Consider the following 25,978-nt stretch of genomic DNA (forward strand, 5'->3'; position numbering starts at 1 on the left):
GCCTGGAAGAAGAATACAAAAGATTGGAGGAGATATTATGAGAGGAGCTGCAAAAGAGAAACAAAAAACAACAAAAGGACTTAATTAAACATAAATTGAATCTACTTGAGAAAAAAGATCTGGCACAAGAGATAAAAAGGACAAACCAACTTTTTTTTGAAAATGCCAACAAACCGGGTAGATGGTTAGCATATAAACTAAAAAAACAGACCGAGGAGAGATGGATCAATAAATTACAAGATGAATAGGGGAGCATACTCTTATCAAAATGAGGGGGGGGAAACAGGAGTTCAGGAGTTCTATAAGAAATTGTATAAAAAGACTGACTGCCACACAAAAGAGAGAATATTACAATGTCTTGAGAAAGCAGATCTACCAAAAATCCCGGAAGAAATTAAAAATATGCTAAATGAAGAAATAAAGATGTCAGAATTAATGGAGGCAGTCCAAAAACAAAAAAATAATAAGACACCAAGCCTTGATGGTCTACCAATAGAATTATATAAAGAAATTCAAGATAGCCTAGGATAAGTCTTCCTTGAAGTATACAACGCAGTGTTAGGAGAGGCGAAGATACCGTCATCATTGGTAGAGGCAAATATTGTGCTGATACCAAAGGAGAATTCAGATAGGACGCTAATTAAAAATTATAGGCCCATATCTCTTCTAAATACAGATTACAAGATATTCACATCAGTAATAGCCAATGGTCTAAAAAAGTTCCTAAATGAGTTTATTCATATCGACCAGAAAGGCTTTTTACCAAAAAGACAAATGAAAAATAATATAAGAATAATACTAAATATTTTAGAATATTATGAGATACATAGTGGTACACAGGTAGTACTGTTATTTTTAGACGCCCAGAAAGCATTCAATAACGTTAATTGGGAATTTATGGCACAACAATTAAAATATATGGAATTTGGCGAGAAATTTTTAAACATGTTTTCGGCGATATATTCTAAGCAAGATACTTGCCTTTTTGTTACCATATCCAAGATCCAAAAGACATGTTGAGAAGGTAGATGAGCATCGTGATGAACAGTGAACTTCAACTCTGGAAGCCTAGATTTTAACTCTCTACTGAATTTACTGGATTACTCTCTACTGGATTTACTGGTTTTTCTTGCCTGCCTTACCTCAGAGATCAATTTTAGGAAAAATAGAAAGAAAAAGAAATCTTTCTGATATTTGATTGTGTTTTAAAGCAAATTCTTTTCCAATATAAGCCGTATCTGCTATCTTTTTTCTCTGATAATACTTCATCTGATTAATTATACTATTAGTTCATTGTTATGACCTATTCTTATATTTTATTCAGAAGGGTGTTTTACTTTCATTCTTTCCTATAAAATAAAAGTACAGTATTTATTTGCCTTAAATTCACTAAAGCTTTTAAAAAGCTGCTCGTTTTCTTCAGTATATCCAGAATGAAGGAAATGTTTACAAGGGGAAGGGTTTCAAGGAGACTGGCCCAGACTGAAGTCTTTTGAGACTAATCTGAAATTCACATATGAAGATACTAAACAGAAACCTGTTTTCATACATCTTTGCTCCTGTTGCAAAGCAGAGCAAGCACTTGTGAGTTTTAAAGAGAGAGTTGTTGGTCCAGGATCTTTGCCTGAAGTGCTCTTGGAGATAAGATTCATCACTTGAGAGCAAAGTGAGGTTGGGTGCCTTATGGATTGTTAGAAATGCTTTAGTGTGGGCTGTGGTATAATTTCAGAAATGTAGAAAATGCCATTCCAAATTAAAATAGAAATGGTTCTTTCATGACTCATAAAATGTAATGCACAGGATGCTATTGTGCGTATGTAAAAAGAGGCCCGTGGTGCAATTTTGTACTGGACTTCTAAATGATACTTGAACTCTGACTATAAACACCTAAATAGCAACGACATACAAAGCATGAGCATATATAAGAAGATTTAAAAGAAACAGTAAAGAATTGGAAAATCTTCAGAACTGAAAGAACATTGACAGCTGCAGGCGTTAAGTAGATTAGTTAGATAAAATAATTTTGTCTCTTTCTAAAGGCACTAAAGTAGATCTTAGGACGGTGCAGAGATAATTTGGAAAAGATAATTGGGTGGTTGGAGGAGGGTAAACATAGCAATTGTTCCTAGAAATCATGTGACTGTTTTGCACCTACCTTATGATCCTAATTGCTTTCAAGAGTTGCAGCCATGTGCTTAATTCACAACTCCATTGAATGGTACTAGTAGATGGTACTCCCAGATTTTTCTGATAAAGGCATTTGGAGTGGTTGCACAGTGGTTGGAATGCAGTATTGCAGCTAACACTGCCCATAAACAGGAGTTCAATCCTGACCCGCTCAAGGTTGACTCAGCCTTCCATCTTTCTGAGGTCAGTAAAATGAGGACCCAGATTGTTTGGGGCAATATGCTGACTGCCAACTGCTTAGGAAGTGCTGGAAAAACACTATGGAGCGGTATATAAGTGCTATTGCTTGTTGGCATGCTGCATTGAAATACTGCTTTCTTTTCTCTCTGCCTGTCTTAGATCTTTTGCTGGGAGCACATATTTTGTGTTAGAAAACTGAAGCATTTTGTATGGACCTCCCATTAAGTCCACGTTCACTTAGTTTCAATACTTTTGCTCTCAGATTCATAACAAGGCCAATTGCAATTTGTTCTATTCTGGGTTCTTCGATTTATAAACTCACTTCTAAACAGGGATTTTACATATTCTGATTAAATGTTTCCTTAAAAATTTGCAAAATTTGAAAGAAACATTGTACAGGAGCAGAGCCAAATTTCAGGAGGAAGCTGTACAAAGCATTAGCTAAAAACACAAACAGGCTTAAAACCGATGTTATTTGCAGATTTGTGGGGATCGAATAAGGAGGAATACAGCCAAATATTGAGTTATATACTGTTGAATGCATACTGAACATAAGAAGTGTGCCTTTGTGGTAGAAATTTTCATTTGTACTATAGGTAGTCTCGACTTAACAATCACAATTGGGACTAGAATTTTTGTTATTAAACAAGGCAGTCATTAACTGATTCATACCTGAATTTATGAATTTTTTTTTTGCCATGGTTAAGCAAATTACTGCAGTTATTAAGTAAATCACTGCAATTGTTAAGTGACTCACATAGTCATTAAGTGAATCTGGCTTCCCACATTAACTTTGCTTATTGGAAGTTTGGCGATCACGTGACCCCAGGACGTTGCATCCATCATAAATACATGCCAGTTGTCAAGCATCCAAATTTTGATAATGTGACTGGAAATGCTGTGACAGTCATACGTGCAAGGACCTCATAAGTCACTTTTTTTTCTCAGTGTCACTGTAACTTTGAACGGTCACTAAACAAATGGTTATAAGTCAGGAACTACCTGTGTTCCCTTTTCATCTGGAAATGAAAAGTTATATAGCAGTTTTACATATTCTATATGAGTCTACTAATACCAGGATTAAATTTTGGCAATTTAATTTTTTTTGTCTTCATTTTAAGGGAAGAAATTTAAATGAGACAGCTTGACTCAAGGGAAGAAAGCAATGTATTACACTGTGATTTAAACTTATGGCCCATTAAAATCTCTACATGACCTTGCTTTGCCCTACACTCGCACAATAAATAAATTAGAGAAACCGGCTTAAAGACCTATGTTTTGCTTGTGTGGATGCCATTTAATTTATACCCCTTCTACTACAAAGATTAAGAAGTGTGACCTAAAACTTTCAAAAGATAGGATTCATGTCCCAAATTCAAGGCATGTTTTATGGTGCTGTAGAATTAATTTTAGTGTTATGATCTATTTGAGCGTCCAGAGGTTTCGAACCCACAATTGACGTTCATAGTGTTTATGAGCAGGGGGAGCTATCTGAAGAACACCTGAAAGACTTCATTATGGGGCATCCCTCTAAAATCTATATATATAAAAGTGAAAACCACTCACGCCATAATCACAAAATCTCCAGAACCGTAAAGCCTACAAACTTGAAATTTGCATGTATGTTCCTCTTGGCTTCTAGGTGCTCACTAAGAAAGGATTTTTCTAAATGACCATCAGAGCATTAGTATTTCCTATATTATTATTAACACACCCTGATGCTAAGGAGTTCTACTCCCCCTGCCTACCTGAAAAGAAATCTGTTCCAAATGCAAAACACAAGCAGAGGAGAGGAGTTTCACTTTCAGTTTTACTTTCACAGCAGGAAGCAGCTTTAATATAGAACACTTGAGTTAAGCCAGGGCCAGGCTCTTTCCTGTCTCCTTCTTGCTCACACAGCAAATACTGTTTCACTTTCCAAACAGCCCTCTGATGCTAAGGAGTTCTACTCCCCCTCCCCACCTGAAAAGAAATCTGTTCCATGCCCCATCACATAGTTTCGTAGCAAAGCATGGGTATCCAGCTAGTCCTATATATTTGAATTGTTAGAAGCTGAGAAAGGTCAGATTCAACCATTGTTATTTCTTTTGTCCTTCATTTTGTTGTTTTCTTCTATTTTTCTTTCTGTAACAGTAGTTGCAAAGAATCAAAGAAAATTTCTTATCAAGAATTAGATTGAGCCAGTTGGCACAAATCTATCTTAATGAATTAAAGTGTTGTAATTATGCTTAACAGTTTTTCCCACAAGCAAATAATGTGGTTTGTTCAAACAGATTCTGGATTATTTCTCTCAGGACAAGCCAAGAAAAGAAGCCACAATCCATCTATAGTTTATTACCCACTCCCTGAATGAATGAAGCAGGGACTAGCAAGCTCTTCATTCATCAGTTACCTTAATAGGGTCATGCAAATCACTTTAGAGGATTTTTTCCCTTTTGGTGATTTTACAAATTGATTAAATATCATAAACTTAGCTTGTAGCAATTAGACATATCTCTCCATTACTTCAGATTGTAATTTATATTTCCTCCTTTTATTTTCCACTTTTGTTTGCTTCGATTAAAAGTCCTTTTTGTTTGTGGTTATATCGATTTGACTAAATTTGACATTCAGCTTACAGTTCTAAAGATGAAATACAAAGTTTCTAAATATCTCTTTTTGGAATTATAATTTTGCGGTAGTTTTGATCAGCACTTGTAGCCTCCCACTTTAGTTATATCTGTATTCCCATATACAGGTAATCTTCAATTTACAACATTTCATTTAGTGACTGTTCAAAGTTACAGCATCACTGGAAAAAAATGACTTATGGCCGTTTTTCACACTTAACAACCGTTTTAACGTCTCCATGGTCACATGGTTTACATTTGGATACTTGACTAACTCACAGTTATGACAATTGCAGTGTCCAGGAGTCATGTCATCACCTTTTGTGACTCCTGACAAGCAAAGTCAAAGGGAAAACCAGATTCACTTACCAACCATGTTATTAATTAACAAATGTGGCAAGGAAAGTCGTAAAATGGGGCAAAATTCACTTAAATTTCTCACGTAACAACATAAGTTTGGAGCTCAATTGTGGTCCTACGTTGAGGACTACGTTGAAGACTAGCATAAATTTTATAAGTAAAGCTTGCCTGCTGATAACGCATAGATCTTTTTCCTTCCTCACTGGAGTAAAAGCTGCAAAAAATACATTTCATAATGGGATATTCCCTTTACTGAATCTGGAATAAGACAGATGTTTTCCCTGTTGCAAGCTCCTTCATTTTCAATCTTCGTATAGTATTTTCCATTTGTGCTTATTTCATACAGGTAATCCTTGATTTACAGCCACAGTTAAACCAGAATTTCCATTGCTAAGCAAGGCAGTTATGAAGGGAGCCGTGCACAATTTTGTGACCTTTTTTTGACACAGTTGTTAAGTGAATTACGCAGTTATTAAGCAAATGCAGCTTCCCCCATTGACTTTGCTTGTCAGAAGTTAGCTGGGAACATTCAAATGGAAATCACATGACCCCAGGATGCTGCAACCATCATAAATAAAATGCCAGGTGCTCAAACTTTGGTCATGCGATTGTGATGGTTTTATTACGTGCACCGGTTGTAAGTCATTTTTCCACTGCTCTAACTTCTAATGGTCACTAAATGAATGCTTGTAAGTTAAGACTTGTAAAAGATAGGGCTCCCAAATCTTTGTGTCAGAATTGATCTGATCATTCAATGGTGATAATGACTCAGAAATTGTTAGAAAAACTCCTAATTCTTTCCTTCTATCTAATGATCATGCTCATTTTTTGCAACCCATCTCCAATATCCCTAAAAGAAAAGGTAGATGTGCGTACTTTAATAAAAGTATTATTTTATGTGTACTTGGATTTTCCTTTTGGTAGCAATTAGAGTTACTTTAAAGTAAAAAGAGAAAAGAAAGAGGCGTCCAAAGAAAACTCTAATTTCCACCTGAAAGCTAAGTTATGAGGCAGTATTCTATATGCTGTAGTTCTATGCTGAGCCTGGTAGAATTTTCTGGGCTAAAACCAGCAACTTCAGCCCAAAAATAAACTTGCAGCAATTAATGTCAATTCTTAGCATCAAACAGTTCCAGTTTACAATGTGGCTGCAATACTCTTCAGCATTTCAGTAGGTGGCAGCACTTGGCTGATCTTATCTATGTTTTGAAGCTAAGCCAGGTTGGACTTGGCTAGCATGCGGACTATTTAGAAAATCCCAGGGCTTTAGGCTAGATTGAAAGTTGAAAGAACATCCCAACAGAAGGCAATGATAAGCCATTTTTTTTACTGCTGCCAAGAACACTCTACACAACAACGATAAGTCAAACTCAACTTGGAAAGAGGCTCTGTCGTTTTGATTTGTCCTAATTGTAGCTTCCAGATCCACTTCAAGAGCACTTTCATTTTTAATACACTGAAATAGGCTACACTGCTTTTTATAATGTGGATAAATATGGACATCTACACAGCTGGCTCATGTGTTTAAGTTGATAAAATTCACTCTGTGCTACACCTCATGTTACATACCTTACTTTACATTTAAAAGTATATTTAAGCACCTTTTTGGACCTTGTCTGGCCAAGCAGCAAATGAATACAGTAAACCCATAATGTTGACTGTCAACTATGTTAAAACAATAATTCAACCAATAGGAATCAACTTTCTTAAAATCAATGAAAAAAATAAATTAGAACAGCATTCATCTAGCGTTGCAGTTAAATTTCAAACTCAGTTCCTCCTTTGTCGTCCTTCCTTCTCTCCCCTTTTTGATGTTAATGTTAAATAGTTGTTTACTTTCCCTTGCAGATTCTTCCTATTCAGAACCTCCAGATGTCCAGCAACAACTGAACCACTATCAGTCCGCAGCCTTGGCAAGGAATAATAACAACATTAGCCCTGTCCCACTTTCTGGAGGAGACCAGAAAGCCGAAGCCATCCTTAACTGTGAATTTTGTGAATTCACTTCGGGTTACATACAGAGCATTCGCCGTCATTATCGTGACAAACATGGAGGGAAGAAGTTGTTCAAGTGCAAAGACTGTTCATTTTACACAGGCTTTAAGTAAGTTGCTACACTGGAGAGTTAAGGGTTGTTCTGTTGCCAATTAAGCAGCTATTCAGGGTTGAATAGCTAAAGGTTGTTCTGTTGCCAGTTGCAGCTATTCCTGGCAATTTATAATGGTCTGTTGGAATGACCTTGGGAGACAGCTGGAAGAACTACAATCTAGACCAGGGGTCTCCAACCTTAGCAACTTTTAAGACTTGTGGACTTCAACTCCCAGAATTCTGGAAATTGAAGTCCACAAGTCTTAAAGTTGCTAAGATTGGAGACCCTTGATCTAGACAACAGTCTGATAAGTGAGTCCAAAGAAGAGATAGGCTGGAGAAAGCATCTCAGAAGGGACCTTCCCTAGTTTTCAGGAGAGTAAAAGTAAGAGAGGGGAGAGATATTTTCAGTCTTGCAAAAATTATATTACTCTAACCTTAAAATAAAGTTAGTGTTAGTGCTCATCGTTGGTGCTTCTTGTCTGAACTACCTGAAGGGCTGACACAACTTCTGTCAGTAGATCTGCGTTCCCTCTATTTCTGTATTGTGACTTCAGCTTCCATATCCGGATGTTTATGTCCCATTTACACAGTGTGTGTGGGGGGGGGGGGCGGAGGAGTTGCTGCTTGTACTAAATACTGCAAAACACACCCACTTATTTATTAGCAGTACTACGATATAACATGCTTCTAGTCTTTGTCGTGGAAAAGTAGACAAAAATATTTGCTTTATTGTACAACCCGATAAATATCAGCTCAGAAGGATATCACACTGGATTCATTCCTAGATCACTGATTTACAGGATTGCTGTTTTAGTTTTAGAGTCTGAGATAAGGTGGTAGAAGCGAGTAAGAGAACCGTAATCCACATTGCTAGAAATACCTACAAAACTAATCCAATGGACCACATATGCTTACAATTATAACTTCACTCTTTTCCATGTGAAGGAGAAGTGTGAAAAGCAACAAGCTACTTTCTCCTGAAATCCACTTTGTCATTGGGGAGGCTGATCCTATAAGGGCTGTTTGCCCCCAAAACATTTAAAATGTCTTTCAGTGGCTGTGGTTTTTATTTAGGGTCCTTGGGATGGTTCTGTCTATAATCCAGGAACACAATCCAGTGGGCAGCACAAGCTGCAAAGGGCTATGTGCTTATGGATAATCTCTTGTCAGCTGTAATATGCATAGGACAGAAAAAGTGTGAAAGCCTATTGGTGTCTGAAGTATGCACCCTTTTGCAAACAGCTGCGTAGGCTAGTCCTCCGATGGTCTTCACTCTAACATAGTCTGCAACACAAAGATTGCAGTTGTGTCATGTAGAAATAGGATAGGCCACAGGTGTCAAACTCCCCGCGTCACGTTGCCGTCACATGACATATCGTGGCATTTTTCACTTTGCAGAGCTGAGATGGCCTGCGCATGACGCATCTGGACCGTGCACCGCCAGTTTGACACCCCTGACCTTGGCGCTGCCTGTGCTGCACTTGTATATTTGCAGCTTCAGTAAAGTTATGTGTGCATAGGCTGGGAGGGACTTTGCGAACACAGCTCTTCCAACAGCGCTTTACCTTATCTCTTTAGTTAAAGTTGACATTTGCCCTGAAGGGAGAAGAATTTAGAAACCTGCCTAGGGGAATATAGTAGTGAATTCTTATTGACTCTCTGTAGGGTTCTGCAGTCAGCAAAATCTTCCTTCTCTTAAGTTTTGAATTCCCTAAAGTTGGTTTTAATGCTTTTCAAAAGAAACTTCACAAACGGTTCCTGGAGTTTTTGGATAAAACTGTGAAAATGGAATTACGCTCTGCTAGGTGTATGTCCTTTGGAAGAAATGATATATTATATAAATTACAGTATATGAACCTGCAGTTACTTTGCATGAATAGATCCTAATTCAGATACAATCCGGGTAATCTCTCCTTTGAAAACAAAATTTTCTGCATCCCAATATTTTCTGTGCATAAACACATGTTGACAACCATGCGAGGTATGTACAGATATCTCAGTCAGGACAATATGGATGTCCCATTCTATTTGGATGGATGGATTGATATTATGGGTTAATTGAGAAGTTTTCTATTTCGAGATGAATTCCTTTTTTTCCTTAAAATGCCTTTCTGTGCCCATCCATACTGTACATGCCCACTCTGTTCCCTTTGGAATACATGCTGGTTATCTATACTTTTGCTTTAAATATATTTGAAATTGGCACCAGTGTAACATTGATCTATTGAATATAGCTAGTCCTCAATTTACAACAGTTCATTTAGTGACAGTTCAACGTTACGCCGCTGAAAAATGTGATTTAGGACCATTTTTCACAGTTACGACCTTTGCAGCATCCCAATGATCATGTGATCAAAATTCAGATGCTTGCCAGCTTGTTCATATTTATGACTTGCTGTGTCCCAGGGCCATGTGATCCCCTTTTGTGATCTTCTCACAGATTCACTTAACATCCAGGTTACTAATTTACCAACTGCAGTGATTCACTGAACAACTATGACAAGAAAGGTCATAAAATGGGGCAAAACTTAACAAATGTCTCATTTAACATAAATTTTGGGCTCAATTGTGGTTTTAAGTCAAGGACTACCTGTATTCAATTATTCATTAATATAACTCTAATTAGGTTTAATCTGTGTTAATATTGGTTAACATAACATTTAATCCTAAATCTCCAAAGAGATTAAATAAAAAATGTGACTGAGTTCATTCATCACCTAAGCTATAGTTTGTTATCACTGTGGTTTGATGAATAAACAAAAAACTAATTGTACTAAGCCTTAAACCATGGTTTACAAAATAGTGTCTGGGTTGTCACAAACCATTATTGTTTAATGTGAGTCAGACCTAGCTTTTATTTCTATCAGTTCCTGGGAATATTATAAAACCCACTGTTCCTTAAATCGGAGAAATTTGTCTTGACAAACTTGTATAGCATGTCTGTAAATGTTGATATCTGTAGTTTCTATCACACACACACACACAAAAAAAAAAATTAATCAAAGGTTAAGGTTCTCCCCACTTATCTGAGCTTGTGTATTACTTTCTGTGTTTGTAGATCTGCTTTTACTATGCATGTGGAAGCTGGGCATTCAGCAGTTCCAGAGGAAGGACCCAAAGATCTCCGTTGTCCTCTTTGTCTCTACCACACCAAATATAAACGGAACATGATCGACCATATTGTCCTTCATAGAGGTAAAGAACTTTACAAGAATGTATCAGTGACCCTTCCAAGGTCTGCATGTGTGGCTCCTCATTACTCACTGGAAAACATGGTGCCTAGGAGAATACCAGAATTGTGACATCCATGATCACTTGTCAATTTTCAGCATCCACATAATATAAGGGTGGCATAAGCATGTGACTTAAACCTTTTTTTTTTTTTTAGTGCTCTAGATCAGAGATGGGGAACAATGGCCCCCTTTATGACTTGTGGACTTCAACTCCCAGAATTCCTGAGCCAGCCATACTGGCTCAGCCATACTGGCTCAGGAATTCTGGGAGTTGAAGTCCACAAGTCATAAAAGGGCCATTATTCCCCACCCCTGCTCTAGATGCTTCTCTGACTATCATTGCTGGAAACCATTCTGAGACAGGAATCACATGAAAACATAATTTTAAAAAACCCTAAGAAAGCTTAATAAGAATAGAGCTAGAAGGGATCTTGGAGGTCTTCTCGTCCAACCCCCTGTTCAAGCAGGAGACCTTGTACCATTTCAGACAAGTAACTGTCCAGTCTCTTCTTAAAAACCTTCAGTGATGAAGCACCCACAACTTTTGACAGCAAGCTGTTCCACTGGTTAATTGTCCTCACTGTTAGGAAATTTCTCCTTAATTCCAGATTACTTCTCTCCTTGATTAGTTTCCATCCATTGTGTCTTGTCCTGATCTCTGGTGCTTTGGAAAATATGTTGATTCCCTCCACTTTGTGGCAACTACTGAAATACTGCTATCCTGTCCCCCCCAGTCCTTCTTTTCTCTAGACTAGCCAAACCCAAATCCTGCACCCGTTCTTCATATGTTTTAATCTCCAGACCTTTAATCATTTTAGTTGCTCTTCTTTGTACTTTTTCTAAAGTATCAACATCTTTTTGGTAATGTGATGACCCAAACTGAATGCAGTATTCCAGGTGTGACCTTACTAAGGTTTTATAAAGCGGTTAAGCTTCCAAAAACCCTCATTGGAAGTCTAGAAATGAAAGAAAGCCATGGCCTGTCCATTGTGGCTACCAACCTTCAAAAGGCTGCTCATTCATGTGATTATAGAAATGTGAATACAATTCTTGTATTCACCTAGGCACCAAGGAGTGTGCTGATTTGCTGCCATCCGCAACTCAGTGCTTTCGTCATTTGTATTCACAATGAAGACTGTCATTACAAGCTCTGTAGATGTGTGCCTATCATAAAAATGCCCGCGAATCCTGTTTCCATATATCACCTTAGGCCTAGGATGTCTTTCTATGCCTGGCATCAGATCTTACCTAATCTTTACAATGTTGGAAGCATTTAGCCCACTGAAAAAGCAAAATAATATCTGATTCTCTTGGCTGCAGATTTATATGTTCTGAAAAGACAGCTGCTTAGAGTCCTCTTGGCTGGGAACCTTGCCCATAGTTATCAGCCTTGATGCTTTGAGATGGTCTGTTGGCTATTGAAACCACATATCCATGTGTTGGGGTGGAATTTTGCCTTATTGCACGCTGAGTAGTGTTCCTCAGCACGGTAGTGGCACCGAAGCAATGAGTAGCATGTGCCATCTCTCCGGGAGAATATATTTTTCCTTTCTTGTGTTTCTGTCGCAACTTACACGGTGGCTTGCCACTTCTTTGTAAGCTTCTGTTGTTTCTGAGAATTTGAACAGGGGAGGCAGGAAAGCCAGAGCTGCTTCTGTAGTTATTGCCTCTGAATGTAGAGGAAGAGCAGACTAACGACTTTCACAGATGCCCTTTTGATGGCATCCCAAAAAAGGGGATTTCTTTGGTGTTCAGATCCGTGTAACGGAATCCTGAAACTGAAGGGAAGGGAAACTGTTGCTGTCACAGTTGAGTTTTAGATCTATGGAAGTTACAGGGCAATGTAGCCCGATCCCGTTGGTCTCCCAAGCTTGCAAAAAGGCTTTTGAAGATTGAAGAGTGGGATTTGGAGGAAAGGCAAAAATAGAAATATGAATTAAACCAGTGTGGGTTTTGTGTTAACGCTCTCTGAAATGCAGATCTTGTCGCATTCTAGGTTTCATTTCTGCTGTTTCTACAAAGGATAGGTTGCTTAAATAATTCCTGAGTTACAAGTATGTATGAGTGGAATAAGAGTCAATTTGGTGTAGAAGTGAAAGGCCCTCAGACTAGAAACACAGAGATTGAGTTCCAGTCTTGTACAGTAAGTCTTGAGATGGAAATCACTAGCAGTTGTGTTCTACACGGTGTGGCTATATTAGCACTACAATATCAGGATCCTGGCAGATCTAGTATGCAGCTGCACTTGCAGTATTGTGAAGGATAGCATACTGTTTCCCTCTGTATGATAAAGAATTCCTGAAAAAATATTCTTTTATACTTGGTGTGAAAGCTAAGCAGGCTGCCCTTATTAGCAAGCTAATGAAGTAATATCCCACATTAATGTATACAAAGTAATATCCAATATTATTTTATTGTATAGTGTTGATCAATACTTGTGACAGGACAGGAAAAACTGATGCCATAATACTTAAATGTGGTAGAGTCCCTAGAACTCTGAATCCACGAAAGCGTTTTTGCAGCCATTTGCCAATTCTTTCTAAACTAGTAAAGTTCAAAATAGCTAACTCGGGTTCTGAGGTTTTTAAAAAATATTGTGCTTTTTTTTTTTTTTTGTCTATTTCTTCATCAGATCCCCCCCCCCAATATACATTCCCTCTGAAAATCTATTCCTATGAAGTCTTTTAGATGTCAAAATGTCTTCCTAGTCCAATGGGCTGAATGACTAATAGAGCCTCTGGGTTCTAATTTGTCAATCATCTCTAATATTTGTTTTACTCAAATTAACTTTTTCTTGGGCAGTGTTCTGGGTTTAGCCCAATTTTGCCTGACAGATCTTAGCTGTGAAAACTTCTGTCAATATCTGACTTTTTTTTTTATGCCAGCCAAGCCACATATGACTGAATGTTTGAAGCTTTCGTTATAAACTTTTCCCAAACAGTAGCACTTGTGATAATAATTTCATCAAAAATTCAAACAGGAAGCATGCTCAGAAGCATGCCCATTGTTTCAAGGAAATGGCAAATATCATTCGGATAGCATCACCAAAGAGCAAGCATTATCTATTATTTCACATGAAATGCATTAGTACTTGGCATTCAGCTTTTATCAACAAAATTGAAAAATTGCTACATCTGATTCTCTGGGGCATGTGTCACAAAATACAGAGGACATCTAGGCTTAGTTACAGTCTACATTGGCATTAGACAAGTGGGTCTCAATTTGTGATCTATTGGTCAGAATCGGGTGGGCTTCAAAAATTTTAGCAAGGGGTTCTCTGCCTGGTTTCTGGGTGGGCCTGGACATGGTGGACATGGCCTAGTCAGCCTCCTGCACCACTGTGGGGGAAGGGGCGTCTTGCCCTCCCCATGCTCTGGAGGCTTTCCTCGAGCCTTTGGGAGGGCGAAAATGGCCTCCTCAGGCTCCGGAGGCCCTTCCCAAACTTCCGGTAGGCCCATTTTTCGCCCTCCCCGAGCCTCCTGCATCCAAAATGGGCTGTGTGGGGACTCCTGGGAGGGGTGGGGTGGGTGGGGCCAGCCAGGAGTGGGATTTGGGGGTTGTCTGAACTGCACAGAATCTTAGATAGAGGTTCTCCCAAACATCTGCGAACTCCCAGCAACCCACCCCTGGTCAGAATCCACTTGACTGCTTCAAAAGATCTTCTTTGCTTTTTCCTTTCTTATATTTTTCTTAGTTTGTACTAGTTTTTTTTATCTTAACAGGTAGTCCTCGACTTACAACAGTTCATTCAGTGACTGTTCAAAGTTACAATGGCACTGAAAAAACGTGACTTACGACTGTTTTTTACATTTACGACTGTTGTGGCATCCCCATGGTCACGTGCTCAAAATTCAGATGCTTGGCATCTGACTCATATTTGCAAGATCAGGTGATCACCTTCTGCAACCTTCTGACAAGCAAAGTCAATGGGGAAGCCAGAATCACTTAAATGACCTTCTTACTAATGTAACAACTGCAGTGATTCGTTTAACAAATGTGGCAAGAAAGGTCATAAAATTTACTTAACAAATATCTCACTTAACAACAAAAATTTTGGACTCAATTGTGGTCGTACATTAACAAAGTATATTATTAAAAAAAAGAAGACCTTGTGAGATTTAGGCGTTTTCACCCACAATCACATGTATTAAGTAATCTCCTAGGATTTCTAAACTCAAAAGTTTTGGAAGTAGGGAGAGAGGAAAAATGGCCACAGCAACTTACGACTATGTTATGTTTCCTTTCTTGGTTTCAGAATAGAGGAAATATATTCTGTTCCAGTGGAAATCAGAAATAACAAATTCAGATATGTGCCAGAGAAACTTCGTAGGTAGAGTTGGGATTAAAATGCATACATTCTGTTTCCATTCAGATCCAATTAAGATACGATGTGGAATTTCCTATAAAGCCAGAGTTAAGGGATATGTGGGGAAGCAAACAAGAATCTCATAGAAAAAGTTACCGACTGTTTCTCATTAAACAGGATGTTATCAATCTGCCTAAGCCAGTACCGAGCTGCTTGATTCAGTCATTCAACTGGAACACCAACCTAAGCTGGGTTTCAACTAACTTCGTACAGGCCTAGTGGAACGAGGATTCTGTGTACTTTACAAAGATTTGCAGGGCGATTTTTAAAGTAGTTGTTGCATGGTTGCAGTGGTAGTAAGGAATTACTTCTGACTTGTAAAAGAGGTTGCTTTTCCTAACAAACTAGCTCTCCTGAATTCTTTGGCACCCTTATTCTCAGGGCGGTAGAAATGCTAATCCTCAGCCAAAGGTTAAAGCTTTCTCATTTAGTCCAGATAATGTAATTAGCTAGCACCTTCTAATAAATCAAATTTTCATGCAGGCTTTCAATAAATGCCCTGACATTTTTTCCAGTGCTTCATGCAGTTTACCAAATAATATTTGCCTGAGGCCTTTAATTTTTTAATTTTTTTTTAAATATCTTGTATCACTGTTTCACCTTGATCAGCAGAATAAAATGATAGTTATTTGAAAGTATGAGGACTGTTTTTCTCCCTCACCTGCTGTTGCTTCCTTCTTTCTTTTTTTTTTTTAATATAGGGACAGTTGCTGTGCAGGGTATCAGGGCTTCGATTTTTCAAAGATTAGAGGGAGATAATAATTTCAGCATTATTTGAGGCAAACGTAACATATTTACCATTGGAATCTTATTAATACTGTTTTTCTTTTAAATTGAGAGAAATAATTCCTATGCAGGTATAAGATATTCAAATAAGATATTCAAATTCCACAGACTACAATTTGAAAAGAAAGGTGCATTTGACGATGAGCTAAGATCTCTATGATTAAAGAACTGGCAATTAAGTTCAGATAGTTATAGAGCCAGCTCTGCTCTCATTGTGGCAAGGAGGAGCAAATATGCCATCCTTTTCTGTTCTGTGCACAGAAAATGCATTGTGTAATGCACTTATATTATGCCCTGACTCAGGCTGTACTTATTGGGAAGAAAGGGAAAATGAGTGCTTGGGTCACCCATGACGTGAGATGTGATGACAAGGCAAACCAAGAACTTGTCTTATCTGCTGCCCAGTAAATGTTTGATCTGGCCTTTGAATTACAGTTACTGTCAGACCTACCACCACCTCTAAACCAGAGGTGTCAAACTCAAGGCCTGCAGGGTATTTAGATCTGGCCTGCGAGGCCACCCTGGAAACAGCAAAGGACTGGTTTGCAGTGCCTCAAAAACTGAGCTTGCACAGCCCTCCCAGCTCTTTTCAGCTGCAACTGCCTCCTGCAACACTCTGCCAGCAAAAACAGACCCCGTTTTCACTGGCAGAGGGCTAGCAAAACAAAACGGAAGGAAGGAAGGAAATTATAATGACAGTGAGTGAGGGTATGAGGGAAGTCCTGCCTTAGCATTTGGCCACCACAGGTACCCCTGAAACAAGTGAAGTCGAGCTGGCCATGCCACACCTATCCCAGCCACGCCCACTCCAGCCCCCCTAGGTCAAATACAACCCTGATGCAGCCCTCAATGAAATCGAATTTGACAACCCTGCTCTACCCTAGGATCCATTTTCTGAGAAAGGTATAATTTTATTAGAAGTCAAGTGTAGTGCAGTAATGCATAGGCAGAACTGAGAATCGTACAGCAAAATCCCTAAGTTCAACTTTTCTCTCCCTCCCATCACTGACCGCCCCATGATCAATCAGGTTCATGCAAAATGTTTTCAGAACAGTCAGTTGATATGCAGTTGCCTTCTTTTCCCAGTCCGTGACCTTGAAGCAGCTTCTCAGGGAGATGCAGCAGTTACTTTCATTTTTCCCCAAGCATTCCCCCCTCCCAACCACTCTCCCCAGCGTTCATGGCAGATTATCACTGCATGGTAGCGAGGCACAAGCAAACTTAAGATGGCAGCTGGCAGTTGCTTTGTTTAAGGTCTTCCTGTAGGCTACTTCTCATATAATTAATGACCTACATAAATGCCATGGTTCCATAGGAGATGGTATTTTGGGACATGACATTTTTTGATAAAGTGCTACTGACTGAACATAAACTTCCTCACTATTTGGGGCTGTGACATGACCCAGTAATAGCTTATTTATTTGACTTCTTTCAAAAGATGAACATCATTCTTCCTCTTTGCTCCTGGATACTCATGGTAGCTTGCTTACAGATGACCTACAGGTCATCCTTGACTTACAATCATTCATTTAGTGACCATTTGAAGTTACAATAGTGTTGAAAACAAGTTCTTATGATTGTTGCAACATTCCCACAGTCACGTGATTACCATTTGTGGGACTTCCCAGACAGCTTCCAACAAGCAAAGCCAATGTGGAAGCAGGAAGGGAAGGTTGCAAGTCACAATCATGTTATGTCTTGCTTAACAATTGCACCACTTAATGATGAATTTTCCAATTCTAATTGTGGTCTTAAGTCAAGGGCTACCTGTATTTATTTACTTGTTTGTTCATTGTATCCCAATGATTTTCTTAGAGTTTGTTTGTTTGTATCCTGCCTTTATTATTTTTACAAATAACTCAAGATGATGAAACATATTTAATACTACTTCTTCCTCCTATATTTTCCACAATAACAATCCTGTGAGGTGGGGTGCAGAGGTGGGTTTCAACAGGTTCTGACCAGTTCTGGAGAACCGGTAGCGGAAATTTTGAGTAGTTCAAGAACCAGTAGAAAAAATTCTGACTGGCCCAACCCCCATCTATTCTCTGCCTCCCAAGTCGCAGCTGATCGGGAGGAAATGGGGATTTTGCAGTATCCTTCCCCTGGATTGGGGAGGGAATGGAGATTTTACAGTATCCTTCCCCTGGCATGCCCACCAAGCCACGCCTACCAAGTCATGTCACACCCACTAAGCCACACCCACAGAACCGGTAGTAAAAAAATTTGAAACCCACCACTGGTGGGGTGGGCTGAGAGAAAGTGACTGGCCCAAGGTCACCCAGCTGCCTTTCATTGGAATTCACAGTCTCCCACTTTGTAGCCTGGTGCCTTAATTCTTGGCACCTCCATAATTTTAATCGTTTTTCTAGTAGTTTAGACTTCAGTTTCTCCAAAGAAGCAGCACAATCCAAACTTATTAAAGCACACAAATTGTTTCCATTGTAGGAAATGCCTTTATTTAAACTTAGGAATTGCACACACATTATTACTATTTATATCAAAAACTTTAGAAACAGATGCACGTTCTTATAAATAGGCAACAAGGATTATTTGCTGTGTATTTTCTCTGCACTGTTCCTCCCCTTCTCCACATCCTTCCAGGAAGGAGGGAAGGGAAGGGAAGTTCTGTTAGGTGAGCAGAAATTCACTTGCATGAAGTTGGTAGGTTTCAAAGGGTCCTCCTGCCTGCTGGTTCTTTTGAAGCTCGTTCTAATTGCTCTTAATCCTGATAGCTACAATGGGGAATTTTGAGAAACACCTTAATAACAATAAGGCATTTCATCAGATCTCTGAAAGGCTGTCTTCAGTTGGCAAATATACACAGATGAAGAAGTAGAGGGGGGAAAGCTGTTAAAAAACTCATCGAAGACCAATGGGATACAAAAAACAAAATCTGGCAAATTTGATTAGAACACCATTTTATGCCCTCAAAAAAAAAAAAAAAACCCACAGCAACCACTCATTGCAACAATAATCAGCAATATAAAGTCTTAACATTGCTAAACAAGCATCTGTTTTAGAGAAAAGCTGTTGCCCATATTGTAATAAAGTCAAATTTTATTATTTCTGATTCAGCTACTATGCACTAGCATCCAATTTCAAGTCCTTCTGCCGAGGAATAATAGCATTCAGGCTTGCAGTAACTTCCAATAGAAATAGAAATGTCCTCCTACAACAATTTTGAAGTCCAATGTAGCCAGTTAATATGTTTATCATTCCACTTTGCTCTGCTGCGTCCCATCCCTTCTTTTTTTTTTTTATAAGCAAATGGAACACGCCAGAGCAGAATTTGGAAAATACTTCCCATTTGGGGAATCGCGGCTAGAACAAAAAAGAAGTGAACAGGCTTTGAATTACCTATTCCATCTATCATGAATGAATTGGCTTTATGATTCAGTAACTAACTGGATAAGCTGATGTATTGTGCACTCAAAAGTAACGAGTTGAGTGAAATTTACTCCCAAGGTCACAGCCTGGGCATATTTGCAAAACTAGAACCGTGTTCCTAATTCATATGGCTATGATGAGAATTGAGACAGAAAATGGGTAAAAGGTGGCGTTTTTATGACAAGCACAGATAGTCCTTGACTTACGACTGCAGTTGAACCCAAAATTTCTGCTGCTAAGCAAGACAATTGTTAAGTGAGTTTTGCCCCATTTTATGACTTTTCTCTATGCAGATGCTAAGCGAATAACTAGCTAGTAACCTGGTTAAGCTAGTAACCTGGTCGTTAAATGAATCTGGCTTTCCTATTGACTTTGCTTTGTCAGAAAGTTGCAAAGAGGTGATCCCATGACCCCGGGACGCTGCAACAGTCATAAGTGTGAAACATGATATGAGTCACTTTTTTTTCCCAGTGCTGTCGTAACTTTGAACGGTCCTTAAATGAATGGTTGTAAATCGAGGATTCGTAAAGTACAGAAAAATAAACTGAAGTGATCATCCCTGAGCATCTGGAAAAATAGCAGAAATAACTCTCCTTGTTAATGATGCTTTCTCTTATCATCTCTTTTTCGCCCCAATAGAAGAGCGAGTGGTTCCCATAGAAGTTTGCCGTTCCAAGCTGTCCAAATATTTGCAGGGAGTCGTTTTCCGCTGTGACAAGTGCACCTTCACCTGTTCCAGTGATGAGAGTCTACAGCAACACATAGAGAAGCACAATGAGCTGAGACCTTACAAATGCCAACTCTGCTACTACGAGACCAAGCACACGGATGAGCTTGATGCTCACCTTCGCGATGAGCATAAGGTGAGCGGTGGTTTCTGCTCACTGAGGCCCAGGCCTTTGGGGGGGGGGAGGAAAAAGGGGGGGCGTGTCTCGCCTTACTTGAGATGTCAGCTGGCCAGCCTCTTCTAAAGGAACTCATTTTTTTCCATAAGTATCTAATGAATTGAACACGTGTTTCCATAATTAAGGGAGTATATGTTTTAAAGGCTCTGGGCCTTTAAAATGTTATTAGAGGTAAATGCATAGAGGAAAATCTATCAGTCTTTATTAGGCAAAAGAAGTCTAACCTGCCATTAAATGTTGCACTGCTGAGACCTCATTCCATGCCCTTCATCTTGGTTTTCTGGATTTATATACTCCAGTAGCACTCTAACTGATTCAACATCTGGTTGAACTCCTTTTCTTCTTCGCTTTTGGTGCTTGCCCCCCCCCCTCCCAAAAATGTTTCACTCCTATAAAAAATTAATAATAATCGGGAGTGAATTACTCTCCATTGGAAGTGGATCTTCATTCGGACAGTAAACTTGCTGTTAGCGTATGGCAGGTGCGCAGCAGAAAATAGATTGGCATAAATCAATCACTGTTTTCTGATTATCAGTCATTTTAACAGCAGCAACTCCAGGAGAAAAAAAAAACCTCCCCTTCTAAATCGAGCTGCTGTGATAAAATGAGCTTGGATGGAAAACCAGGAATGCATTTTTGCCTTAAACTTGACCATGTGCTTGTTTCTAGTATAAAGAAACAAATTCCAGTGCTGGACGTGTTGAGTGTCAGCTTCATTCTTTATACATTTAACAGTACAAGCTACAGGCATCACTGCTTTCCATCTGGTTCCGGGTGATGATCTTCTAGGAACTCTAGCTAAAATGGCTCTTTTAAGTGGTAGAAATGGCAGAAGACGCACAGCCTATAAAATCTCACCCCCTATAATTCATCAGATGGCAAGGCAGAGCCTCTTCTTTTCAGAAGCTCTCTGCCTCTGAATGGGAGAAGACGGGCTGTTGGGATAGGCTGTGGCATCCCGCTGCAAGCAGCAGACAGTAACAAAGGTCTCTGCACATATTTGTTTAATTGTGTGCTCATTGAGATGCAAAGTGAAACACAATATTCCAGATGGTGACATGATACATGACATTAGGAAGGTGTTCTGTATTCACCACCCTTGCCCAAGCTGTCCTGCCAATGTTTTGTTAGCAGGTGTCTCATCCCAAAGAGTCACAACGTTTGGCTGGCAAAATGTATAAATTGAGTTGTGTTATGAAGCATGCAGTGAAAGGCCTCCTTGCAATTTAATTGTACAGAGGACCATATTTATTCCTATCAGCTGTCTTAATAATAATGGTGTAGGACTACATAAAATACATCCTGCTCAATTAAATAATATGTGGAATGAGGAGGATGGTATATATTATCTCAAGCTGGTCAAAACAGTTTATTTTTTGCCTCCTGTTCCTGCCAGAATCACCCAGTGAATCAATTGAAGGCTGCCATCTTTAGTTCCCTTGCCCTGTGGTTGTATCTCTTAAGATATTATGCAGGGCTCCAGATTTTCACCATTCCTCCCTATGGTGGCTGCACTGGGTGGCGAGCCAGCAACATTATAAGAGGTGGAGGTGTTGGTTGCACTGACGTGAGAAATAATGGGCATCTCTGGAAATCCAGTCATTATACCCAGCCTTTAATTAATCAACCAATCAATCTAGGGAGGTCTAATTACGCTCTCAGTATGTTCTCTTGCTCGACTGTGCTGGGACTTGGAAGATCAGAATGGATATGGCCCGTTTCCTGCTCCACCCTCTAGAAAGTTATCAGTGGTGTTTTGCTTGTGTTTATAGAATTGATTAAAGCTGCTCAACTTGAACATTGCAACTCTGGATGGCGTGCAATAGTGCCCCAAATCAAAACAAGATGAACGATTTTAATTAACTTCTAAGAGATTAATAGGCAACCAGAAACTTGCATTCATATCTTGCTCCAGACGGGAACTCCAATTTTTCCAGCCCAAAGAAAAAGTGCTTTTTTTTTTAATTGCCTTTCTAAAGGCCAACAGGGTCCACGCCAATGGTATCTCGGGAGCAGATCGTTCCAGAGGGCATTGTTTCTCTTATCTCTGTCTTTTCTTTCATCAGCACTTTCATCTTACTTCAAGTAAGGGCAAATGTAAGCCCTGCCAGAAGAAATCATCTGTCTCTGTTACTTAACCCTTTTCAGATCTTCAACTCTTTACTTTGCTCCTACGGAGAAGATTCTCTCTCGTGGAATAGTGAGAAGAGTATTGGTCTATGGAGTTCAAGCACGCATAGTGCTATCACAGTCTTTTTCAACCTGTTGTTTCCATAACACTCTACTAGACAGTGTTTGGAGTCTCAGTTCCTTATATACAGTAGGAGTGTCCTGCTCCCAGGAAAAATAAGCACCTGCTTTAAAAGAGTAGCACTCGTTGCAGTTTTTGCAAATACACTGTATTGTTTTCTTCCCCAAAGGTGAGTCGCAATTTTGAGCTGGTTGGACGGGTTAACTTAGATCAGTTGGAGCAAATGAAAGGAAAAGAGGAGAGCTCCAGCAGTGATGAGGAAGAAAAGGATGAGGAGATGAGCCCCGAGACAGAAGAGAGAGGTCAGTGTTGTGGTTGTCTTGATTAATTCTCCTCCACCCAGCAGTTCCAGTGAGAAACATTTTGAAAGCTTCCAGTCATGCTAAAATGTGAACTGACTTGCCTTTCCTCCAAACAGCAGGAACCTGTTCAAAGGACAGTTTGTTCGGGCAACCTTTAGAGTCTGTTCATCATTCCAAGAATATATCATCATGGTTTTGTTTTTGGGGTTTTGTTTTTTGTTTTGTTTTTTTGCAACAGTCCAGGTATAATACCGGTAGATCCCCAATTCCTTATAAATACTGTATTTTTCAGAGTATAAGATGCACCGGAGTATAAGACACAACTTAGTTTTGGGGGAGGAAAATGGGGGGAAAAAAATCTGCCTACCAGGTATTCATCTGGCTAGTGTCCTTAGTCTGATCAGTTTTGGCACATTAGTTTCCCCCGCTTGAGGATAAAAAACAGCTTCTAAGGCACAGCTGAGAGGAAGCAGCAATGAGAAAAGCAGGCAAAGCACAGGAAGATCTCTTCACTCAGCTAGTGCCTAGTTAGGGCTGAAAAAAGGCTTCTAAAGAACAGCTGAGAGTCGGAGCAAAAGAGCAAAGCATGGAGATTGCTTCACTCGCTAGGAGGAGAGTCAAGGGAGCAGGCAAAGCTGGGAAGATGCTTCACTCGTTAGCGCCTTGTTAGGGCTGGAAAAAAGCTTTGAAAAAGCTACATTCGGAGGGGAAAAAGGTGTGCCTTATACTCCGAAATATACTGTAGATCTCAGATTTGAGGAGCACAATTAAACATTAACCTCTTTGAAGCTTAACTCATGGATCTGATTCTCCGTAGTATTAATTTTTCAACAAAAAGGAACTGCCAATGAGCATAAGCACTCACTGTCCCAAAGTCTTCTGTTTCTTAAAGAATTATTAAATCCATGTGCATGACCGGAAGGAAAATGTATCTATGTAACACCATAAAGATTACCTTGATACCAAGTGAACTTTTTTTGGAGTGGGTAGGAAGAAACAGGGCAAAACAAGGTGCCATGACTGAAAAGGCCATTGTCTTGAGGACTTGCTGTTTGTCCATTATGGACACCTGAATCGTACCCATTTCTTGCACTGCTGATCTTTGATTATGAATTGAATCCTCCCAATGTCTGGCAAGCAGGCAGGCAATGAGTGAAAAAACACAATCTTAATTCACTGGGATTTCATATACCGTATTTTTCGGAGTATAAGATCCACCTTTTTCCCCAAAAAAAGAGGATGAAAATCTGGGCGCGTCTTATACTCCGAATGTAGCCCTGCCCAGCTTCTCAAACGGAGGTTTCAGAGGCTAAAAAATGCATCAGAAATGAACCTTCAGAAAAGAAGCCCCCAAACAGAGCTTCAGAGGCTTTTTTTCTGAAGCTTTGTTTTGGAGGCTTTCAGAGGCAGGAAAAAGTTTTTTTCTGAAACAGAGTTTCAGAAGTTTCAGAGGCAGAAAAAGAAGCAAGGCACAGAGCTCACAACAAGGAACCTGTTGCTAAAATTCACCTCTGGGAACAGCTGATTGGGGATATTCTGGGAGGCCGATCCATCTGCCAATCAGCTTTTTTCTTATTTTCCTCCCCAAAAACTAAGGTGCGTCTTATGCTCCGATGCGTCTTATACTCCGAAAAATACGGTATGCTGATTCGTAAGGGAATCATAATTAATGGTAACAATATCTCCCTTGTATTGTTACATTCCATTCTTAGCTAATCTGACTCACAGCTGTTGATAGATCTGTTCTGCACAAACATAAGTCTCAATTTTTATTTGTTTCTTTGTTTAATATGCCCCCCCCTTTTCATATGCATGACTCCAGGCAGCTATAAAAACATAGTAAAAAGCAATAGAGACGAAAAACAGCAGAAATGACATAAAACTATATAGTAATTGAGAACACTGATTTAGCACAACTATGACTAAGAAATGGTTCGCCCACTTTTATCTTCTGTCTTGATGACAAAACCAGGTTTTCCATGCCTTGTGAAAGGCCAACAGGGTTGGGACAAGTTCAGTCTCTGGGGGAACGATGTTCCTGGGGATGGACACCTTGATAGAAAAGGCTTTGTTCCTAAATCAGACGGCACTAAATCATGGGTGGGACCTGGAGTATGCCTTTTCTGTTGGATCCCACAAGATGGGTGGACACCACTAGAGAGACATAACCTGGTAGGTAGTCCAGCCCAGCCCCTAAGCTCTGAAGAATACCTTGAATTGCACCCAAAAGCATCCTGATAGCAATACAGTAGAGGTACCTACATATACTGATCAACTGGCACCCAGAACTGGCTGTGCTACCACATTTTGCACCAGGCAAACCTTCTGAATAAGCCTGTTGTAGAGCGCGTACCAGTAATCCAATGACTAAGGCATGGGTGACTATGAAAAAGACCTCACAGTCCAGAACAGTTACGTGATGCATAACACAAAGTTGTGCCAAAGACCGCCTGGCCATGGTTGCCACCTGCTCTTCAAATAGAAGCTGCAAATCGAGGAGGGACCTTCAAATTGCACACGGGATCTGTCTAAGGTAGGGCAACCCCATCCAGAACAAAAGATGGGAGATCGCCAAAATCAGAGCACCCTAAAATACAAAGCCCCTTCGTCTTACTAGCTTTGAGCTGTAAACCTGTGGACATTTTATAAACATTTTCCAGTACTGGGCCCTTCAGAAACATGCAGAGAACCCTAGGAGAAATAAATTATTAAATGATGGAGTTGTATCTACGCTGAGTTAATTTTCAACAGCAAAGTCTGTAAAACTACAGACGGCCTTTCCCTTTCCCTCCAAGAATTTGCTTGCTTTGAGGACCCAAATTCTGAAGCAGATAGATTGACATTTGGGGAATTAAAAAAAGTTTAACCTCAAAAGAACAACCAGTCTTTTTTTTTTAAACTGTTTGAGGATAGTTTAAATTGGCCTGGCTTGAATTTCAGACAGTTGTAGTACAGTATCCTCTGAAACAAAAACACACATCTATGTGTTTGGAAAAGTCTTGGGAAGAATTTGACAATATTTCTTGCAGCCATTCCCACAAAAAAAAAAAAAAAAAAACCTGCAGAGGAAGAAGGGCATACAATATATGTGTATGAGATCACACAGAAAAGCAAAAGAGAGATTGTCAATGGGTTAGGTTGGCTCATGAGTTGTGTGCAGCATAACACAAAGTGGAAACAAGGCAAGCAAAGATCAGCAATTAAATGAAGCAAAATCCGACTGTTTTTCATTATGTACTTTGAGAGGACTCTGGGAAGCGAGAGACATTGGCATTCTGTTGTTCTTTTTACTCAGGATAATCCCCACTACAGAATTAA

At 39.5% G+C, this 25,978-nt stretch overlaps 1 protein-coding gene across 3 annotated transcripts in view; it reads left to right on the forward strand.

The window, feature by feature from the left end:
* ZNF462 (zinc finger protein 462) overlaps nt 1-25,978 on the forward strand; it is a 167,867-nt gene that overhangs the window by 136,093 nt on the left and 5,796 nt on the right. For all 3 annotated transcript variants that reach the window (XM_070938544.1, XM_070938545.1, XM_070938546.1), the window contains 4 exons: nt 7,185-7,440; nt 10,486-10,622; nt 19,842-20,065; nt 22,528-22,660. In XM_070938544.1, coding sequence (XP_070794645.1) covers nt 7,185-7,440; nt 10,486-10,622; nt 19,842-20,065; nt 22,528-22,660 — 750 coding nt within the window. The remainder of the gene's footprint in view (nt 1-7,184; nt 7,441-10,485; nt 10,623-19,841; nt 20,066-22,527; nt 22,661-25,978) is intronic.

Source organism: Pituophis catenifer, unplaced genomic scaffold (assembly GCF_029215685.1).
Source record: "Pituophis catenifer annectens isolate HBS135680 unplaced genomic scaffold, rPitCat1.0.hap2 SCAF_2, whole genome shotgun sequence".
Lineage (NCBI taxonomy): Eukaryota > Metazoa > Chordata > Lepidosauria > Squamata > Colubridae > Pituophis > Pituophis catenifer.